The sequence below is a fragment of the Vicia villosa genome, linkage group LG5 (genome assembly GCF_029867415.1).
Source record: "Vicia villosa cultivar HV-30 ecotype Madison, WI linkage group LG5, Vvil1.0, whole genome shotgun sequence".
NCBI lineage: Eukaryota > Viridiplantae > Streptophyta > Magnoliopsida > Fabales > Fabaceae > Vicia > Vicia villosa.
The window spans coordinates 149824752-149848218 of NC_081184.1; the positions used below are offsets into that span (position 1 = coordinate 149824752).

The 23467-nt window shown below is 33.1% G+C and overlaps 3 protein-coding genes across 3 annotated transcripts; 1 reads left to right on the forward strand and 2 right to left on the reverse strand.

The window, feature by feature from the left end:
* Positions 1-1292: 1292 nt before the first annotated feature.
* On the reverse strand, positions 1293-2144 carry LOC131607764 (large ribosomal subunit protein eL42). The gene is made up of 4 exons (XM_058879724.1): positions 2024-2144; positions 1754-1933; positions 1573-1647; positions 1293-1483 (listed from the first exon to the last, which is right to left on the reverse strand). The coding sequence occupies exons 1-4, from the start codon at positions 2024-2026 to the stop codon at positions 1424-1426; spliced, it is 318 nt and encodes a 105-aa protein (XP_058735707.1). The 5' UTR covers positions 2027-2144; the 3' UTR covers positions 1293-1423.
* Positions 2145-8804: 6660 nt separating this feature from the next.
* Positions 8805-9649, reverse strand: LOC131605727 (VQ motif-containing protein 9-like). Its single transcript, XM_058878051.1, has 2 exons — positions 9639-9649; positions 8805-9511 (listed from the first exon to the last, which is right to left on the reverse strand). The coding sequence occupies exons 1-2, from the start codon at positions 9647-9649 to the stop codon at positions 8836-8838; spliced, it is 687 nt and encodes a 228-aa protein (XP_058734034.1). The 3' UTR covers positions 8805-8835.
* Positions 9650-10840: 1191 nt separating this feature from the next.
* On the forward strand, positions 10841-16481 carry LOC131603129 (uncharacterized). The gene is made up of 6 exons (XM_058875387.1): positions 10841-11207; positions 11302-11377; positions 11800-11895; positions 12248-12764; positions 14340-14475; positions 15599-16481. The coding sequence occupies exons 1-6, from the start codon at positions 11091-11093 to the stop codon at positions 15797-15799; spliced, it is 1143 nt and encodes a 380-aa protein (XP_058731370.1). The 5' UTR covers positions 10841-11090; the 3' UTR covers positions 15800-16481.
* The last annotated feature ends 6986 nt before the right edge of the window (positions 16482-23467 follow it).

Sequence of the window (23467 nt, forward strand, 5' to 3'; positions counted from 1 at the left end):
CATTCCAACCACAAACATTACAGCAACATAATAATATTACATTAATAGTCACGACTTAAACTAACACCAATAAGTGAATAAACAATTCAATCCACAAATATTCGCAGCACAGGCTCATAGTAGCATTGATGAAAAGTCATAACCAAAATGCAACTATCACCGATAGCCACAAATATTTAGCCAAAACCTTAATATATTTCACTATTTATGCGAATGAATTGAACGGCATGTCAGTGACTGAATAAAACATAGTGTGATAAACATAAAAATAGTGTAACATAAAAGAATGCTGATTACATATTCACACAGACAAACTATGTTGTCAAATGATACAACATTCATTCAGAATGAAACACACCTCAACGATTAATAACAAGAACAATTGCACCATTCCTCAACCTTTAAAGTTCCCATTAAGGGAACACTGTAAAGTTAAGTGAACACTGTAAAGTTCCCATTAAGTGAACACTGTAAAGTTCCCATTAAGGGAACACTGCAGTATCATAATGCGATAGATATTATATTGCTATAAAAACTCTTAAACAATCCAAATTTGTTGGAAGATTACAGCCAATGTGACACAACAGCACAACAAATAAGAAACCCATAAACACCACTCAAGCAACTTCCAAAGCTCTAAAAAACAGACTTAAACTATGAACATAACTTCAGGTAAACCAATGAAAAACATCCAAGATTAGACATACTACACTAACTCCAACAAGCACAACACTAAACCACAAACTAATCAGAAACAAGGCATGACAGAAAGCCCAAAATACACAGGAAGGGATAATCTGCTTTTGAAGTTTGGCTAACTTAGGTAATTTTTATGTATTAAGGGTAAAGATGAATGAATAAAATAAACTATTTAGAGCAGGGAAAATGGTTGGTTCGAGAGACAGATTCAGATACCATTGATTCAAGTCAATCACAAACTAACCAGAACCAACCGAAATGGAATCAATCATTCCAACCACGGGTAAAGATACCATCTATTCAAGTCATAAACAGAAGTGTGATTAACCATTATTTATATTCAACTATTAATGTGAATGAAAATGAATAGCATGTAGGTAATTGAAGTGAATGTAACATTAGAATAGTGCATTATACGAAAATTAAGACAGATTGTTACTTAATATGACACACAGATTAACCAACACACTATGTTGCTGGTTGACATGACTTTCTTATGAATGCAAGACACCCCAATAATTTAAGTCATCTAAGGCTAAAGCTAGGGTTCCATATAGAAGTAAGATAGAGATATAACGAGTAAATAGCAAAAATTTAAGAAAAGTAATAAATCCATTAGAAATATGAAAACAAAAATCTCAAACAAGTATTTCTGCAAAATCAGAAAGACAAAAATGGAAACAAAAGAAAACCACAGTCAAACTGTAAAATTCTAATCCTCCACCTAAAATAGAGATGTTCCCTTTCCTTTCTTGTCACCGCCAATCTCAAAATGCTTGCACCTCTGCAAAAACAAACAAACAAACCATTACCCACAGCACCCATAAACAACAAATCACACACCAAAAAAAACATTAACAAAAACAAACATACCTTAATGGCGTGTTGGGAAACATGCTTGCAACTTTGACACTGAAGCCTCAACACAATTTTCTTAGTGGTCTTAGCCTAAAATCAAACAACAAACACAAAAAAACATATGAACCAAACAATTAACTAAATTACTAGTTCCTAATTAAATTATTAAAAAAAAGCAATTACTAGTTCCTAGTACCTTTTTGTGAAAGACGGGCTTGGTCTGTCCACCATACCCAGATTGTTTGCGATCATAACGCCTTTTTCCTTGAGCAGCAATGCTATCTTTACCCTTTTTGTATTGGGTAACTTTGTGCAAGGTGTGCTTCTTGCACTCCTTGTTTTTGCAGTAGGTTTTCTTTGTCTTTGGAACGTTCACCTGCAGCAATATCAACAACAAAAATCGATTTAATTTTTATACAACGCGAGATTGAAGAATGAATCTGCTGATAGAAGAAGATGAGGATACCATTGCTGCGTTGTGGTTTGAGATCGGCTGAACAAACGAAGGTTGAAGAAGAAAGCAGAGTCTTTTTTATATGACTGTGAATTAGGGTTTTATGTTTTGGTTTGTTTTTTGGGCTTTTTTTGTGTTCTAAAGGAGTTATTGGGTTTGTTCGATTGATTTGTGGCCCAAATTAATTTTAAATTTTTTATTTCTTAAATATATTAAATTAATTGTATTTTAATATAAAAACTCATACACAATTTACACTTCACATATATTATTTGTTAAAAAAATAATTAAAGTTAGTGTTTTGAGTTAAAAGGTAGTGCACTGACAGTGTAAAATAGTTTTACACTGTCATCTAATAGGGAGTCATGAATGTGCCATGTCATTAAATTTTTTTTAAAATAAAAGAATGTTTTAATTGAATGCATGGTGGTGATTGGTTGACAGTGTAAAAATATTTTACACTGTCAGTGCATGACCCATTTTCTCTAGTGTTTTTGTGTATTATCACTATACAATTTATAACAAATATAATACAGTAAATGTAACTTTTACACGGTTTTTCTTAAAATTATTGAAATGTATTGAAATGTAAAAAAAAAATATACACAAAAATAATATCTGTTATTTTGTTAAAATTAATTTTTCAATATCTTTAAAAAATAATAAAGTTATAATATACTAATTATAAAAATTTTGCACTTTGTTTTTTAATAAATGAGTCGCTAAAAAAACATTGGAGTACGATTCATGAACAAATATTTCCACTAGTTAATTAGCTAAGTTTAATACTATTATTTTAATATATTTAAAATAAAAATGAGAAAATCAAATTTTGTTATAAAATCAATACTACCCCACTTCTTAAATTTTTTTATTTTATTTTATGAGGACCTTTAGATAATATTAAATGTATTTATCTTAATGAGATGGTAATTTTCAACGATTAGTGATATGTTGACACTTCGATCAGCGATAGAGGTTATTTGCAAATACTCCAATGTCCAAGTTAGTAAATATGGAGGAATATTTTAGATTTTAAAAATGTGTACTTTTATTTTACATTTCGCTGCTTCTTTTATAAGAGGTTGTTAAGGTTTGAGAAGGTCCAAAACCTACCGCGATATGATTGTGGTTTAAATGGAAAAATATCAAAGTATAATAAGTTCTAACATCTAAAGGTTATGTGTCAATAATTTGTCTTGTTAAGATGTTGTTCTTAAGACCCTAAAACATTCCATGGGATTGCACCTAAGTGTATGGCAAATCAATCCTATGTCATGTGGCTAATGTCAAAATGATTAGTTTATTCTAATGGTCCTTTAAATTTATTGGTTCTTAAATTGGACAACCGTTGATGGACTACTAATGTTATTAGATTGACAATTCTATCTCGTCCAAGACAGCAATAATTATTTATAAGTCTGATTTAGCGGAATCGAGGGTGTGGCTTTTGGTCTCGGTTCACTACGGTAGCAGTATTAATCAACATCATTAAAATGTTTCATCCCCATTGATCTTTGGCATTCTTACCTTGTTTTGTTAGGAAAATATGGAGTGATCTTTGGCATTCTTACCTTGTTTTGTTAGGAAAATATGGAGTTTCTTAAGACTTGTTGTCTATGTTGTTTGTCATGTGTTAATTTACATCATTTACGATGATGACATATCACTAAGCATGGAATGATTGTTTTTTGGGAACCATATTGTAATTATTATTAAGTGATTCCATCTCTAATAACGTGGTCTCCATCTACTAGTTGATAAACGAATCTTCAATTTTATTGTTTTTGAACTATTGGATTTTCGCCCTTACGATCATATTTCTTGAGAAAAATTGTGTGTATAAGTACTTGAAAAAATTGTGCTTCTCCCCTTTCATCATTTACTTAACGGTTAATACTTATTTTCACCCCTGTCATATGGGGTCGGTTTGAAAAATCCCCCTCCCAAAAAAAAAAGTTGCAATAATTACCTCAACAAATTTAAAATGTTTTAGTTTGGACCTTTACTAGACCACATCATCAAAAAGTCTGATGTGGCAGATTTTTTTAAAACTTTTTAATGAATTGATTTTCCACCTCATTTATTCATCCTATACAATGACCTTAATACTCTTACTAAAAACCCAAAATTTTGTCAGATTCATGTCAAACCCTACTTTTAGGGTTCTTAATCTCCTCATCTTCAACCTCCTCAACGTGCATTCGTAAGACCATTGTGGACTTCCTTCCAAACGCAATCTGTGAACGGACATATCAGGTTAAAGATTATGTATAATTAATCGGACAGTTCGACTTTATTCCGCTAATTAATTTCTCTACTAAATTACTGATATTTTCTGCATCTTTACTGCTATTAGAAATTCCATAATATTACTGCTAGTTTTATTTTGCTAATTCACGTGTGTTTTCATGCTAAATTATTTTTTGTGTTACTATTACTAACACATTCACTAATTAGTTTTATTTTTCATTCACTACATATATCATTACTAATTTCTACTACCAATAATAACCATATTTTATTTAGGAATTGATTTCTACTAACTACATGCACATGATTTGTTCCCCTTTTATTAATATGTACTAAATATAAATATAATTCATTTAGGGAAATGCTACTAATAATGCATGGCACGTGGATTAACACAACTTAACACAATTTAATGCAAGGCACTTAGAAGTACTAAATGACGAGGCACTCATTCCTTAAGTGGAGGCAGACGCCTCCTACCCCTCCATTTCTAAGAGGCTTACGCCTCCTTCCATTATTAGGTGTGGAGGCAGGCGCCTCCTACACCTCCATTTCTAAGAGGCTTACGCCTCCTTCCATTATTAGGTGTGGAGGCAGGCGCCCCCCTAATATTTTTCTTTTTTCTTGTATTACATGAGGCAAGCGCTCTACTTAATTCCACGAGAGGCAGTCGCCTCTCACATTTTCCAAGTTCAATAATCTTCTTTCTAATTTTCTTGTTCCCAAAATTCCTTTGATTTTCAAACCTTCACTCGGTTATCACTCAGAGACTAAAACATCGTATAATCACAGCAATGAGTTAACTACAATTTTCCTGACATAATTTCCAACAGGCAGATTTAATCAATTGGAATATTTCAACAATATCAAATTTTCATGACAGTCAACACCAATTAATTCCAGAACAACAACATCACAACATAATACAATCAGATTCGGTACAAATCTGAAACAACAAGAATATGAAACAACAATCAAGCATACAATAACAATTTTTACACAACTCAATTCCTACATACTACTCATCATATAACCCATTATAGAGTCAGAACCCCACCCTTACCTTGGATTGGAGGTCGCTCTACAATCCTACCGATCAGATCTAGCCTTTTGTTGTTTTTCCTCTCTTCTGCAACTTCTCACGTCACCAATTTTTTCTCCCAGACTCTTTCTTTATCTTTCCAATTAACCTAATTTCTATTTAACTAAACCTCACCATTTTATTATTCTTAGTGGGCTTAACATCACCCCTAGGCTCAAAAGGAATTTTGAAAGGGAAAATAACACACTATATTAATTCAAACAAATAGTTACATAGGAATTTTGAAAGGGAAAATAACACACTCTATTAATTCAAATCACACTGAATTGAAGTACATAAAGGAGGAAATTGCAGGATCTGAAAAAAAATGTGAAAAACAGGACCACATACACATTTAGAAGCTAAGTATCATCATTATTTAAAATAATCTTATTGATATTCGCCACATCTTTAGCCCAAATCGGACATATCTCTATGATTTTGTTGATTATTGCGTCCTTTGATTCCTCTAAGTCCTCTTTGTGTTCCTAAAGGAGGAGTAATCAATCTTATTATTGTATGACTTTATTGCTTCTCCCAGGGTATCAATGTTGAAGGCACCCAAAATTTTAGTGATTATTGCTCCGTATGGAAGTTCTAATGACTGATTTTCCTTAAAGGTGATCATATGGAGAAAATCTTGAAGACTCTAAACACTTCTTTTTGTTGTTGTTTTGCAAAATGCATCAAATTTAAAGAACCATTTCACAAAAAACTTTTGTAACATTTTTCAACATTGACATAAGTTTCTGGATCAAACATTTAACTGTGTCATTTTAGATTATTATTTTTTTTACTTTTCAATTTTCAACTCAACCTTAAAAATAAATTATGGATTAAACCTCACAAATTGTTAACAACTTTGTAGTTTCTTATTATATGTTTTACTAGATTAAACTATTTAGATCAAGGTAATTGAAACCATACCAGATATTAAATCGGTATATGTAAGGGTTTAAGGTTTGAAGGTTTGACCGGGGTTCGACCGACCTTAATAATTTTTTAATATACTATATAAAATAATTACTTATTATTATATATTTTTAACTTAAATCATTAATAACATGACTAATATATAATTTAGTGGTGTTTTAACTGTATTTTTATCTTAAATTAGTAATATAACATGACTAATACATACACTTCTCCTATTTGATTTGAAGTTTGGAAATAATGATTACACGTTTAATGGTGGAACTTGGAATTTGGAAGGTTTATTTCAAAAAGTCACAATCAGATGATCATTATGAAATATTATATTGTTTGAATTTAGAATTACACATCTTGTGGTGAAAGGATTTTGAATTATACAAACCATTTTTTTAGCTAATCATTGACTCATTTTTAAATCAATGTAGTAATATTCAGCGAGACAAAAAATCTATATATAAAAAAATAGTAATATTTAGTATTTGAAATTCCAGTAGAAGAATAAAATAAAAGATAAAACGAAGTAGCTCTTAAGTTTCCATTCACTCATAGCATGGTGGCAAGTAGTAGAATAAGTTGAATCTAACTCCCACATCGGATAGCTTTAACTTTAGCTTTTTAATCTTAATCAGGGTAATCAGAACCGGACCAGACCGGTCGGTTGAACCGGTTAAACTGGCAATCGGACATGCATCCGGTCAATTTCACACCAGAAGCCGCCCTACAAGCAAATCGGAAATTTAACCATTAAACCAGTACAAAACCGGAATAATCAGTCAAAACCGGTGGCTCAAAAGGTTAGACCGACCTCCTTCTCTTATCACTACATAAGAGAAAAAAACACTATAACCCACGTTATTTAGCCTTTTAAGTAGAATGAGTCTCGCAATTGAAGGCCCAACATACCCAACAAGGTTGTTTGAATCTAACCATGATACACACTTACTTTTATAGTTAAGATCAAAGTAACTAAAACCATACTGGATATTGATCTGTATACGGGAAAAAATCTATTATTGATCTACATATTTTTATATACAAGAAATGGTATTTATGATCAAATATTTTTGATCCAAAAATGATATACGGGAAAAAAATGTATTATTGATCTAAATATTTAGATCAAGAGCAGTGCTATATATAACGAACGGCAATGCGGCGAATATCACGAAAATAGCTTTAGACTCGCTAAATAAAAAAAGTTCACTATGTATACCAACATTGATTTATTTTTTTAATTAAATATAAAAGTGATGGTTATTGCCTTAACCATAGTTCATACCATACAACTGTGTTGCCTAGTAAACCTATTATCTGGTTGTCTAGTAAACCTATCATCACCATTTCAACCCAAAATTTTTGTCATGTAGTTCAATCTATTATGCTTTGCTCTCAAATTTGTCAAAAAATTGTAAAAAAATCAGCTAAAAAAGCATTAAACGAATACCTTCAGGCTTCAGCTTTAATAAAAAGCATGTTGCGTGGATTTGAACTTATTCCTTTCGTGATTTTTCCGTGAAACATAATTCGCGAGATTAAGCATTATCCTTAGATCAATATCCGGTCTGGTTTTAATTACCTTGATCTTAACTATAAAAGTATGTGTATATCAGGGTTAGATTCAAACAACCTTGCTGGGTATGTTGGGCCTTCAATTGCGAGACCCACTCTACTTAAAAGGCTAAATAACATGGGTTATAGTATTTTTTTTTCTTTTATGTATTGATAAGAGAAGAAAGCCGATCTAACCTTTTGAGCCACCGGTTTTGACTGATTTTTCCTGTCTTGTACCGGTTTAATGGTTGAATTTCCGATTTGCTTTCAGGGTTGTTTCTGGTGTGAAATTGACCGGATGCAGGTCCGATTACCGGTTTAACCGGTTCAACCGACTGGTCTGGTTCTGATTACCCTGATTTAGATTATTATAATCAAAATCAATATAATAGACACCTCTTTATAATATTAAATTATAAGTTTTATTTTTAATTCAATTCCACATCAATATATTGTAGTTTTACTAATACATTTTATGATTAAAAAAAGAAAAGAAAGAATGACATTTACCTGTATATAACTGATTCAAATGAGAGAATCAACCACATCTCTTAAAATTACCAAGAATATCAACTGATGTAAAGAGATATCTATGGGAATAGATAGTATGATATCCATATTCGTTCCGTTGGAATATGATATTCATATTCACTCCATATTCGTGCGGATGTTAAACAAGTAATCTGCATATTTTAAAGTGGGGTTTAATATACTTCACCCACTGCCAATATAGCGAGTTTCGTTTTGGCCCCCTTGAATGTTTTTTTTATCAAACGCCCCTTATAAAACCCAAAACCTGGATTTACCAAACCCTTTGACCACATTTGCTGACTGGGCTTTGACTTAATTGATGATGTGGCAAAAAGGATAGATGACTGTATAATTGCCAAAATTAACACACTTAATACCAGTCAATTATAAAAGAGGGATTAGGTTTTATTGATTTTTGGCTTCTTTTCCCTCTCACTCGTGAACGGCGCGGCGGCCGGAGGTTGCACCATTGATGTCAAATTTCTCTCCATCGCGGACTCGGAGCCGGCACGGTGGGAGACAGAGGAAGCTGAGGAAACCCTAAATTGGCAGAATTGGGGGAAAATAGTAAACCAGATGACAACAAAGGGTATGATGCAAGCTGTGAATTCAAACATCCGAAAAGAACTGGAGAAGACGACATCTGAAACGGTTGGAGCACTGGAGGTTGGTTCACCTGCTGTTGTTCCTGCTCCTCCTGTTGTGGTGGTGGTTGTTGTTCTGGCTGAGGTTGATGAGATGAAACCGGAAGAGGAAGAGGAGGCAAAGGAGAAAAACCAGAGAAGCTTTTGTTATCCATAGTGGAAACAAAATTCTGCAGATCGCGCATGTAAGCGGAGATAGGAGATTCAGCGGCGGCGTGAACGGTGGGAAACGGCAGCAACAGAGATAACGACGCTTGGGGTCTACCAAACCCAGGAAAGCTTTGATTAAAGTTAACACCGTTAAAGTTAAAGTTCTGCGGCGACGGAAGATGAGGACGGTTGTTAAGTGACGGCGGTGGACGGTTAGTGATGTGAGGTAACGGAGGAGGACAGGTACGTTGAAGACGAGAGCTTTGTTGTTTGGGTTGCTGAATAGGTGGCGGTGTTGAGATATGGTCGTGCGCAGGTGAGCCCGTTGGTTGTATTGAAGTTTTTATTGTCAATAAACTGATGCAAGAATTTTGTTATTTCTGAATAAGTGTATTGCTTCCTTGCATGAAGACAAGCCCACCATCTGTATGATAGTTTGCTATAAATTTCTGCAAACAACAAATATGGCAAACCATTTTGTTACAAGCCCACCATTTTGTTACAAATTTTTATGTGAAATATGGCAAACATCAAATATGAGTATGTCATGGGTTTTGATGAACTCTTGTGCTGTTGCGGTGCTTGAAGAGTTTGCAGATGTAGTCCTTGCATATGGGTTTAGTGATGAGTATACCTTTGTTTTCAATAAAAGCACCAAGTTCTATGAAAGGCGGGCTAGCAAAGTATTATCCATTATTTCTTCATTTTTCTCATCTGTCTTTGTGAGAAAATAGCAAGCCCACGATTTTGGAATGAGCACTCTATTCTTTTGAAGGAGCTTGGTGTTTTTGTAGAGGAGATTAACAATGTGAAACCAGAGTAATTTAAAGAAAAAAGAAAACGTAATAAAAGTAAAAAGAAAACGTATTTTTAAAAAAGTTAATAAAAGTAATTTAAAATAAAATAATAAAATTATCTACGTGGATTATAAAAATTAAATCTGCCACATCATCAATTAAGTCAAAGCCCAGTCAGCAAATAAGGTAAAAGGGTGTGGTAAATCCAGGTTTTGAGTTTTATAAGGAGCGTTTGGTAAAAAAAACATTCAAGGGGGTCAAACCAGAACTCGCTATATTGGCAGGGGGTGAAGTATATTAAACCCTTTAAAGTATATGTGGATATTTACAGATACTCATGAATAACACTATTTTTCTAAAATTATGTTTTAAAAAAAATATTTTAAACTTCTTTTAAAGACCCAAGACGTTATAATCACATAACTTTCATTCAAACCTCTCTTATTTTAACAATAAAATTTCATCACATTAATTTCTTTCATTTTCACCAAAGCATAATATCCATACATTTAATTTTTAACAAAATAAGAATGACATTGTGATTCTGAATTATGGTGGAAAAATGGACGACAGAGAATTAGAAACGATTACACTAATTAGACGAAGAAAGAGCAATACTGATTGGTTGGTTGGACGATGGAATTATTGAAGTGATGTATGAAGTATAAAAGAAGATTTATTAACGGATACAATATTCGAGAGTATGAGTAATATTAAATCCGTATTTATATTTATTAATAAACAAATATTTAAATATTCATTTATTTTATCTGCGGATATTTAGTAATTTACCCGCCCCTTACCCGAAGGGATTTATAGGCGCGTACGAATATTTTTGCCATTCCTATTAACATCTTTAATTTTTTTCTTCTCTTCCATTTTTCTTCCTCATATACTCTCACAAACCAAACATAGCTAAAACCACAATCTTTTGAAGAAAGAAAAAAAAAACAAGTGTCGCCACCATGACAGATCCTTCACGCCACCATTGTTAACTTCCTCACCACAGTGTCCCCACCATCCTCCACCAGCAGTAACCCACTCTCTAGGTAGCAACCGTTTGAGATTATTGATTAAATACAAAGAGAATCAATTAGTAGGGTTTAACCAAGGTTTTATTCATCAATATAAATCATAGAATGGGGGAGTTGTCAAAGAACCAGATTTTCGCTGTTCACGGGATTGCCGGTGCTGGGTCCATAGCTTTAGCGACAGCTTTCACCTATCCTCTTGATACTATCAAAGTCCTCATTCAGGTTCTTTCTAACTTTCTCAACTCCTTCTAATTAACCACTACCAGTGTGATTATGGCATTATGCTTATACCAATCTTTTACTTGTTAATTCAAAGGTTGGTTCTAGTGCTGGTAAAGAATTGAATGCTAACCAGGTTGTTACCAGGGTAATCTCTGTGTCTGGTAATGCAGGTATGTCTTTTGTTTAAGTTTTATGTGAGGGGCATACCAACTGAATGATGAATTGTCTAAGAGAATATAATTGGATTTAAATGTGTATATGCGTGGCAGATATTCATTGGTGTTGAATTGTTGTTCTCTAGTATCATTTCTACTGCCATGATGGATATACTATGGGTGTTTAGACTAGAACAAACTGTGTTTCTCCTTTTGTCGTTATGTTTTTTCTCAGGCATTAATTCCGAAGATTCTTGAACAGACTTGATATGCTAAGTATTTTGAGCACTAGATCAATATTAAGTGATAGTTGTTTTGGTATTTTCAAATTCGGATATGTGTTACTGGTTTTGTGAAACTAATTTTATGCTCTTGTTACATTTGGGTCAATATTATGTATTCTAATTCTGGTGTCTTGTTACATTTGGGTGTTTCAGGTATGTTTGGTGGATTTGGTTGGTTGGCAATTGGGAGGGTTTTTGGTCTAGGAGCACGATTTGGGGTTTATGAAATCTTGACAGCCGTTTGTAAAGGTATTTTTCTTTTAATCTTCTTTTAGCTCTTGTGTGATTAACATTCCTTTTTTCTTCATTTTTTCTCTTATATATGAATAAAAGAAAATAGCACTACTCTCTTTTAGATGAATACGACATGTTTATCTTCGATTCAGTCATTCAAGAAAGGTTGAAGTTTTAGTATCATGTATGTGTGTTGTGTAGCAATGTCTGATATTAAATGCCTTTTGATTGTCTGACCTTAAAGTCATGTGCACTTGTTTTTTTTCCCAATACCTTTTTGTACTTTGTTATTCATGAATTACAACACATGGTGTTTTTTTGGGGTGAGAGTGATTGACTTGGGAGCTCACGAGTACACTTTTGGCAGATGGCCGGGAAGATAATTATGTCACTGCTTCTGAGGCTCTTTTGGCTGGCATGGTTGCCGGTGCCACAGAGACATTCATAAGCTCTCCATTTGAACTCATCAAGCTTCGTGTCCAGGTTGCCTCCGCTTCATATGTTCCAAGCTCTAACTTTGCTTTGGAAGAGGGAGCTCGCAAACCGCTAATTGCAAGATTACTCAATGGCTGCTATCCAGACAAGAAGTCTTTGAATCAATATGTTGGTCTCATGTCAACCCTAACAACCAAGAACACCAACATTACAGGTGCTTTACTTGAGCATCCATGGGCAATGACAGGATCTGGGAGGCCACCATCAGTTTGCAATGTGAAAAGGCCATCAGATATTATATCTTTGGAAGGATGGAACACATTGTGGAGAGGTCTCCGTTCTGGAATAGTTCGAGATTCTGTCTTTGGTGGTGTATTTTTTTCAAGTTGGCAATTTTTGCACCAAGCAATGCTTGATTGGAAGGCTGTAGGAATGAATCCTCCACCCAGGTTCATCTCTAATTCATTAATCAAGAAACATCACTTTTGTATCATTCTTCTTTATATTGTATTTAGTTGGGCATGTTTTTAGGAAAGATAGCTTTATGCCTTTATGAAAAAATTCTAATTGGTGAGTGGTCAAACTAAAACTGAGAACAACTAAGCCTTGTTGTACTAAGCCTTATCCTACTAAGAGGGGTCGAATACATGGATCAAACGTCGCCGTAATACTCTCATATCTCATATATCTATCCAACTCATTATTCTCTAGATATTTTTTCTCTTATAGTTTTTTAGAAATGCTAAACTAACGCAAAAAGAGACATCAATGCCGTATAAAATACGGTTGTTATGATTTTTTTTCTACATCTTGAAATACATACACAAACTGAGTTGCTCACAATTGCAAATGATACTATACGGTGTCTTTCTGGAGGTGTTTACTTTTGTGTTTCCTTAACAGGGCTCTAGTCTTTCTAGGTCTTCCTTTGCCTCTAGGATTTTGACTACTTTCCATTTGATCTACACTCAATACAAAATGTACATGTCTTCACTCTACCTGTCCAAACCACCTATGCTGAATTCACATACAGCATCTTGGGTCTTACAATTGTAGGGTAAATTTCCCCTTCCCGCTTGGGTAGTACTTTTGTATCACATAAAATGCTTGAAGCCCTCCTCCATTTCAAATACCTGCCTGAATTCGATGATTTGCATATCCTATGTCATTTTGTACGATGGACCCAAAACTTTAAACCTGTGTGTGGTATGTCATGATCTCTAACATGCACCTCTAAGCTAGAAATATTTTGTCCTTTGCTAAAATTGCATTCCATATATCTGTCTTGCTTCTACTCAGGCAGAAATTATGCGCTTCTAAGGCTTGCCTCCAAGTCTCCAACCTCCCATTTGATTCCTTCCCCGACTCTCCAAGAAGGACTAAAACTAAAAAGGTTGTTCAATAACATTTCATCCATATTCTCCTATCTTTATTCTCTTTGTACATGAAGTTGAGCCTCAGTGCTAAGGTTAGAGTTACTACTGCCATATGATTGGAAGTTCACGTTTCAATTGTGAGATCAGCCTCTTGCAAATGAATATTAAGGTTGCCTATAATCATTCATAAATAATAGATCCAACCCTTGCTTGGACCTCACCATGGCTGGAGCTTTTTATTGTGAAGTTGTCCAGTTGTTTTCTTTGTTCTTAGATTGTGTTGCGATAACCTTAAAGCCTTATAAGTATGATGGCTGATGTTCATTTTGAGGCCCTGTTCAGTAAATTATGAATAAGGTTGATGTGCTTCTTTTTAAGTGGATATGTATCCTCCGATCTTCCACTTCCAATTACATTAATCTTCTGCAGCAATCATACTGATAAAATGAACTAATTTATGTGTTTGACTGGGGTTTAATATTATTCTCACTGTAATTTTGGTCTATCATAAGGTATGGTAACTGTTGGATACGTGATACATTAAATGATATATTTTATCTTCTACTAGTGCTTTTAGACTAATAATCACTTCAACTGTAAATGAGTTAAATTTTCCTTTTATGTTTATGAGTGCTCGTCTTGACTCAGGTTAAATGAAGAAGTTGGTCCGTTGTCTCCTTGGGCTGTTAGTCTTGCTGCTGGATTTTCTGGTTCAGTTGCTGCCGCTGCTTCTCATGGTTTTGATACTGCTAGAAGTAGATCACAATGTACTGTGCTTCCAAAGGTATGAACCTTGCTAGTTGCTGATAAAAAGTTTGAAATCCTTGTGTTATAGTTTTTTTGTTTGTTTTGATTACCCTCATGACAAATTATGCCTTTGTTATCAGAAACAAGGAAAAGGGTGTGTTTAATTATATTCTATATGTTAATTTAGGTATACTACAGTAATGTTGAATATTCTATGTTCCAGGAATTAGTACTCTATTTTTAAACTAAGAAGCAACTTTTATTTGAAGTACAGACAGAGTACAATGGATAGGGTGGCTAAAGTAGTCTCTTTACACAAAACAAAACAAAACAAAACACATACACAACTTAAATAAATAGTACTACAATCTCTTTAATGGTGAATCTCTCTGGATTTCAATCAATGAGAAGAAAACCATATGCTGAATATATTTCTAAAACTATCCTGTCCCAAGTTAGGTCCATGGTCAGAACTTTAATCTTTAAATTCCAAAAATTCAGCATGTTATTTATCCTCGAACAAAATTTTCTGTTTAAGCAATAGGATGGAGCCATTTTAATTTCCAGAGATGATTCTCTATACTTTGATAGTATGGAAAGTATTGAATAGAAATTCTGGTTTGTATTTAACAGAGTAGACTAAAAACAAGGATGAATCCCTGTTACAAGCTAGTATAATGACTGTAATAGAAACTAGATTATGATTGGAGCAAGCCCTGCAGTTATGCCTCTCATTTCTCTGAATTACTTCCCTTCAGCTAATTTTCCACTTTTCTTCCTGTCATAAACCAGCAGACCTCTTATCTCTTAGGCCCATTTAATCCCTCTCCTATATCTCCAGCCCCATCCTTCCCTTTTATTTATTTTTTTTCAACGTACTTGCTTAACGGGCCTATCATACTCTTAAGGCCCATCAAACAGTTCTAGGATATCCTCTTTCCGCGATGGCCTTCACTTTTTTCTGTTTAGGGTTACAAAGGCATATTTGTGGTTTCCATTGATTATTTACTTTAAAGTCTAGATGCTTCGCTCTTGATGGTGTCATCTCATATATTGAATATCATCTCAATTAAGTAAAATAAAATTTTTGTTTCTTATGTTTTGAAATTCCAACCAATTTCCGAAGATAGTAATAATTTATACATTCTGTGGTCCCCCAGTATGTTTCAATGGAGAGAAAGCTACTAAAATGGAAACGACCAGGAAACAAATTTGAAAGATTTACTGGAATCCATCCTTCCGACAGAAGTGTCCTGTTCCGTGGTCTCGGGTTGCGGATGGCCCGCTCTGGTATCGCATCGTTCATGATTGTAGGTAGTTATTTATTCACTGTCGATCATCTTGCTTCTAGTTTGACTTAGTTGCCACAAATTGTAACCCATTTTTTTGTTAGTAGTAAAGTGAAAATAGAAAGGAGATAAAACTTGATCCTTACCATAATTTAATTTCATACTGCTGTAGAATAGATACTCATGCAATTGTTATTATATGTAATAAAGCTTGTTGTACTAAGTAGACTTGCAATTGCAATACAAAGACATGTTATTTGGTTGTAAAATTCATACTTTTATACCAGTGTGAAACCACAAAAAAGTTTGTCCTCCTTTTGTTTTCTTTGTATTTGTATATTAAGACCTTGTCCTTTAATCACCTTTTTTCCTATTGGATTACCCCTTTATGTGGGGTTGACTTATTTTGAACTTTTCTGTTGACCTTGGTTGGTTGCACTTGCATGGATGGATTGGTATAAATAAACTTCACTCAAAAGCTACCTAGGTATTGGCCTCACAATCATTCTCTCAAGTTCCACTCGTTGCCAAAAAAAGAATAATAATCATACCTAAAAAACAAGCAAGCAAAAGGCCAAGAGGGTTAGGATAGATTGGTACATGTCAAACATCTTGCCTTCACTTCCTCTTTTATGTCTTTACATACACACAATTTTTGTTGGAAACAACCAAAGCTTTGTATATAAGATGAAATAACTTAGGCCCATTTGAAGGGTTTTCATCATGCACAATCATAATGACTTCCAATATGATTTGGCATTTTCAACTTTCTAGGAGTTAAACTTTGTGCATATATTGTTTTGTGTGACATTGAAAGCCACAAAGTACTTATAATTTTGTGTTTTAAGTAATGAGTTTTTGGTCTCACTCAACTCACATGTGCTATGTTAATAAGCATGCACTTGTGAGATATGATTAAGATGTTCAGTGGTTACTAGCTTATTAAGCAATGAAATAGTAAATTATTATTATATAAGAAACAATGGAGGATGAAGTAGTTTCATTAAGCAATGAACTCACGGACACAAAGATCCAAGAGCAACATACTTAGACAGGACAAAACCTCTATTGTATTTTATGTGTATTTTATTCATTTTGAGTACTAAGTTTCAGAAGTTGGATTCTATCTTAAGGTTTCAAACTACAATGCTAGAAGAGCCATGTGGAAATAAACTAATAAAAAAAGAGGGAATTGCCATTTTAAATGAAACCTCACTTCTATGAAATGGCTTGGAAGTCAAGGTTTACTTCATTTGCAGCTTTTGAGTTTTGACTTGTGAGTGTTATTATTTTGATTGTAAAGGTTTGTAGTAAAGATGGAAGTAGAAAAGTTTTATATTCAAGAGTGGTTGAAAATGATGGTATGTCTTTGATTTCCACTTGTTAGTGGATATAAAACACATGTATGATATTTTCTTACTTTTTAATTTATAGCGGCAAGATGTCAATTATCATGCTTCTCTTTAATCAATTATCATAAAGCAAAATATAAAGACAATTCGGTAAAAGCTTAAATCTATTTTATAGGAATCTTGAAATTTCATTTTCACTACATTTTCTAACAAAATCAAATGATTAATGAACATGATATTTAGTTTTAATATTAATATTTATTATATTATATTAAAACCTTTATAATGCGATATTTTTATAATAATAATAAAATTTGTAATTTAGATTTCAAAATCGATCCAAATTAAATTGTATAAAATTGGATTGATTTTTTTTTTAAATGTTTAAATAAAATTGTATTGAATCACAAGTAATTTTATCTTCATCGAATTCAATAAATTTTTGCTTCAAACACAATCGCAAGCACCTCTAATGTTTGGTGGTAATGGTTAAAATTAGTTGATTTGGCCAATGTGCTAGTCTTTTATTCTCTTATCAAGTATTTTGCAAATGGTTATTAGTAGAATATCCTACTAGGAGTGGAAAAATGTTAGATTAGGCTTTAGAAGGTCTGAGTTTAACCTACGATAAATTTACAAAGTTTGAGTTTGGTCTATGACCTACTATAAGTTCTTTTTTTTTTTTCTTTTCAGTCCGACCTTTCCTTTTTAAAAGTTTGGCATGGTCTGAAACTTTATTTAAAAATCTGTTTCTCATTAAGATTTTCAATTAATCCATATTACTTAAGAAATCTTATAGGTCGGCCTATGTATGCATATATAGGACAACCTATTTAAATTTTTTTCTAATATATATATATATATATATATATATATATATATATATATATATATATATATATATATATATATATATATATATATATATATATATATATATATATATATATATATGTCAACTTATTTAGTCTTTTTTCTAATATATATGCATATATAGGACAACCTATGTAGACTATTTTTAATATATATGAAAATCTAGACCGATCTATGAGGTCTCATAAGTTTTTTTTAATAGTTTAAGTCTGACTTATTTAATTAAATAAACTTTTTAAAAAAGTCTAAGTTTAATCTTTTCAATAAATAAGTCTGACCTGACCTTAAATAGATTATGCTATAGGTCCCTGTAGGCTAGTCTGACATATTCCCATCCTTAATCCTCACAGTTTAAAGCCTAACCGATTATGTGACCGATCATATATTCAACTTATTTCTAAGTCTTTGTATTAGATATATAATTAGATTAGTTAATTACTCGTAGTCTTAACTACTTAGTTATTTAGTTACTTAATAAGCTAGTTAATTGCTCTTACTAGTTATATAACTTTTGTACTCTTTCATGTAACCATAACAATTTTCTCATTATTCAATATACTTTTTGTTTTTCTTGCTTTCATGACTTCTATAAAAAATTGAAGTATGATTTAGAGTTTTAGACTCTGGTTCAAAATCCGTTTCATCATATATTATCAAATTTTTGCTATTGAATTACCACCATTTCCGCACACTAGATCCGATAGTATTAGTTATGAGAAAGTGCGTTATGAGTCCAACCTTAAATAATATATAATTTGAAAATATATTTATAAATAGTAATATAAATTGATTTTAAAGAGATGAGTTACGCTCTATTACAATTTCTATTCTTTTAATAATAATAATAATAATAACAGAAATAATTTAACGAAATTTCCTTTTAACCTAATTAACATTCAAGCTATTATTCATAAAAAATAATACTTTAACGACAACTTTCTCTTAGTCTTATAGACATCTTGGATTCTATATATAAAGAAATTAAATACTTAAGCAAAATTCTCTTTTTGCAGTAGATATTTTTTCAGCATTTTTTTGACAAAATTACACATGAGCATTTTTAAGTCTTTTTTAACAATTTAATCCTTTAGGATTATATATATATATATATATATATATATATATATATATATATATAACATTTAAAAATCTGTGACTGTTGTATTTTTGGTTACACTTCATCATTTTCATACCATTCAAAATAATTGCATCCACAATTAACATATTCACTCAGTTAAAAAAGGGTAACGATACACACGTTCGATAACTTAAAGAACAATACTTTAATATACTTTTGACCACTTTTCTTTCATTAACATTTTTATAAAAAATTATAATACTTTGATATTAGTAACTCTACAAGAGTGTGCACGAGTGTGCCTAGTGGTGCAGATTTGATTTTTGAGAGTGCGCTTCTCTCAAAGTTTCAGATTTTAATTCGACTAGGTACAAATTACTTATAAAGAAAAGTAATTCTACAAGAATTTAATTCGAGTTTTAAAAGTTCTTTTTTATAGCGATAACTTGATTTACATGTCATTAACACGATATCAATTTATATGCGTTTACATTTTATACTTGAAAAATATATCGATACAGCTTTATCGATTGCGTGATCAATAATACCTCAATTGTATGATAATATGAATCGATTGTCTTTTTCGATCATTTATTATGGGTATATATAAGTCTCAATGAATCCATGTGATTAAGGTAGGTTAATGACCATTAATGCTACCATGTGATTAAGGTAGGTTAATGACCATTAATGCTATTGTCCCTATGTCTGAGTGTGGACATTAATCTCCTTTGAATGTGTTTTCTAATTACTTAAAACTTCTTAATAGATTGTCTTATCCATGTTAGCACTAGGTAAGCTGACCGAGCTAGTCTCTTAACTTAGAATATGTTGGGCTTGAAGCCAAGGACCTTGCCCATGTCTCTTTATGACAGACTCTTCCGACCTTGTTTTAAGTAGAACAAAACCCCCCACTTACTGGGGTGGGGGCACTCTCCATGATATTGGCGGGGCTGTATCTCACTGAGCTTGGTTGTTACTACGTCAAAACAGATCTATTAGTACACAATCTCCCAAGCACGAGGCAAATAGGGGAGAAATGCTTTGAGTGGAAGGCTATGGAATTACATAGTCCCCTAAGCACGAGGCGTGTAAGGGAAAATTGCTTTGAGAGGAAGACCGTGTCATTACGTAGTCCCCAAAGCACGAGGTATGTAGGGGATGAGGTGATTTGAGTGGAATATCATGATATTACATAGCCCCCTACAAGGCGCGCATGCGAGGTGCTTTGAGTGTCATGTTGGTCGTTCTCTTAGGTCGGGCTCTTTCTATGACCGAGCTTTGTAATTAGACGATATCCACGTGTCTGTGAGATTTGAACCCTAACGTGTTTCTTGTTCTACCTTTCAAAAATATCTTTTTACTTTGATTTATCCAATTGGGTGGTTCAAAGTCCTTTTACCGTGTTGTAATGATTACAAATGCCTTGAGAATATATGCGCCAGTCTATGCTTTTCAGTTTCTTCAACTTCTTAAGGTTATAACTCTTAATATTGTCTACTTCCTATCAACCACTTTCCATCTGATGGGTTTTGGTTTTTATATAGGTTTGTGCATTTGACATTTAACTCAAATATTTGAATTTTCTTTCATTTTTCTAAGCATTTCTTCTTCTCTGTTGGTTACTTCAATGGTCTTCTTGTAGCTTTGTTCTTCAAACATCCTCAAAACCAAGCATTACTTCTTATTCTTTGGCGTGTTTTATTTCTTGTATATATCCATGGTCTTTATTCGTTAATGTGATGGGGAAATTTATCAATCCCAAAACTGATTTTATGCAATGTTAACTTTTGACTCAAAGTATGAGGAGTTACAGACGATGTAGTGGATAAGTAGATTGTAGGTTTGTCAGGATGAAGATGTCTGGTAATTATGATAGCTTATCTAGCGATAGTTGGGATAACACATTGTCTAGTGATAGTGACACTGACTTGGTGTGTTCTTCCTTAGGATTGTCTAGGCCTATTATGACGTTCTCAACTTCAAGGATTCTCATATTCTTTAAGGAAGTTATGGTTATTGATTTTATATACAATCATAATAACTGAGTCCAGACTTAACGAGTAGGTTTATATCTATCATATACTAGAAATAAAGCCAATGTGATATTAAAGCCTTGTCTAGAAGGGGAAAGAGCTTACATGCGACGATCTCATGGAGTAAAGGGTGAATACTTCTACTTCTATACTAGAGTAATTTTTTACTTTGGATTTGCATCCCATTCACTATCTTTCAAGTTAATATTCTAAAGGCCATCAATGTTGCTCTTTTTCAGATTCATCAAAATAACCATACCTTTGTCCGAGGATTCGAGATTCTCTGTTGGGTACTCAACATAACGCCTACTACCGACATATTCTTATCTCTCTAAGAGACAAAAGTTTTTAACCATGGAAAATGGGTTTCTACGAGAACCATCATAGGAGGGGCTCTCTCTCCCCTTTGTCTTCCAACTATAAGCACCAAAAAGATAAATTTGTCCATGTTCGAGGTAGTTGTCATTGTATGAAAGTCATGCATGAGATTATAGTACATATTGGTCCCCTCCTTAATGGGCAGGCGAGCCCTTTCCGATCACGAGCTATGATCCAAACAAACTTAGTGAAGAGGAGAAATAAGGGATTGATTTACTAGAAAAATCTCATGGTATGAGTGTAAAATATCTTCTACAATATAGGGGTGTTCATTGGTTCGGGCAAATCCGAACCAAACTGGAATCCAAACCAAACCATGGTGTTTGGGTTGGGCATTTTTTTAGTCTGGGAAAAAATCGAACCAAACCAATGAAATCCGATGTTAATTGGTTCAGGCAATAGATTTTCAAAATTCTACCAGCGAGTCCGTCTATCCGAACAAACCATAATTAATTCATATAATTTATATTATTATTATTATTATTATTATTATTATCATGAAAACTAAATAAGGTATTTAACTTTGAGAAAACATGAAACGTCATTTGTGACATTCACAACCTATATTGAGAAACGAAAAAAATTAGAGATTTTATATTATTATGGAAAATTAGTTGATGTAAATTATATATATTTTAAAAATATTTTTCACATTTGTTTATAATGTATCTGATTAATCCAACTCAAACCAACCCGTTGTTTTTTGGTTTAGTTCGATTTGGGATTTTTCACAAAAATGTGCAAATCCAATCCATACCGATTCATACATTTTTGATTGGTTTGAGCATTGAATTCTCTCAAAACCGAACTAAATTGGCCCACGAACACCCCTACTATGATATGAGGGAGATATTTCAATGCTAACAGGGTTTCCCTGTAAGGTGTTCTTTTAATATTTTGGTTTTTAACTGTAAGTTTCCTTTTGTTTCTAACCATTTACTTTAATTTTTGTATAGAGAATGGATCCCCTTACCGTCATGGTGAAAAAGAGATGATGGAGAAAACGAATGCTTAAAAGGGCGAGGTTCTTCGCGCTAAACTTCAAAGTGACCAGACCGACTTTCTAACTTGGGTGCCTAAGAATATAAAAGGCACCTCAGAAGGAAACTTTGTCCATGTTATTCTGATGTTCGTTGTCCGAACATCCTTTGCTCTTGAGAATACGAGGTTGCCTCCTATAAAGAAAAGCAAGGTGGATCTTATTAAGGGAGCACTTTATTTGGAAGTGACCACATTTATAGATTTGGAGGTGAGGAGATTTTTGGAAGGCGATAACAATAGCTGCATAAAATGTAATCCTTCAGAGCCTTCTGGCGAAGAAAAATTCACTTTTGGGAGAAGAGTTTTGATGGTCTGGCGTTCAAATATGATCACCTCAATGTGACCAATGACATTGAGAAGGAAAAGAAGATGGGTTCACAAAAAAATCTCCAATATCCCGACACGTACTTGATGAAAAGTGTCGTAGTGAGTAGGGAAATGTTCGAGGATTCCAATTTTTCTAAGAAGCGAGAAACAACAGTAAAGTCCAACCTTTAGAAGATGAAGGAGAATTATGAACTTAACAAAACCTATATTTCGTGTGTTAATGAGAAAATAACTATTATTGAGAATGATCATAAATATGCGCATGCCGTCCATGAAAAAGTGGGGCAAGAAAAAGAAACAATTCTAGGAGAAAAGAAAACCTTAGAGGTAAGTTACCAAAGTCATAGCGGCAAACTTGTTGAAGTTGATGCCAAAGTGAACGACCATAAAGAGGAGGCGAGAACTCATGCCTCTACTGTGCTAGCTTTTTAAGCAAATCTAGAGGAAGCTTGTATGAAAGATATTCTTTCTGGTGATCAAGGATTTGAAAAGGCAAAATAGAAAATTTGATATTTATATCTCGAACCGCAAGAGAAATAAACGTGCGGTTTGGTTTGATTTGGTTTGGTTGGTTTTTGGAAATAAAATAGAACCAAAGCAAACCAAACCAAACCAATGCAATTTGGATTGATTTGGTTGATTCGGTTTTTTATAA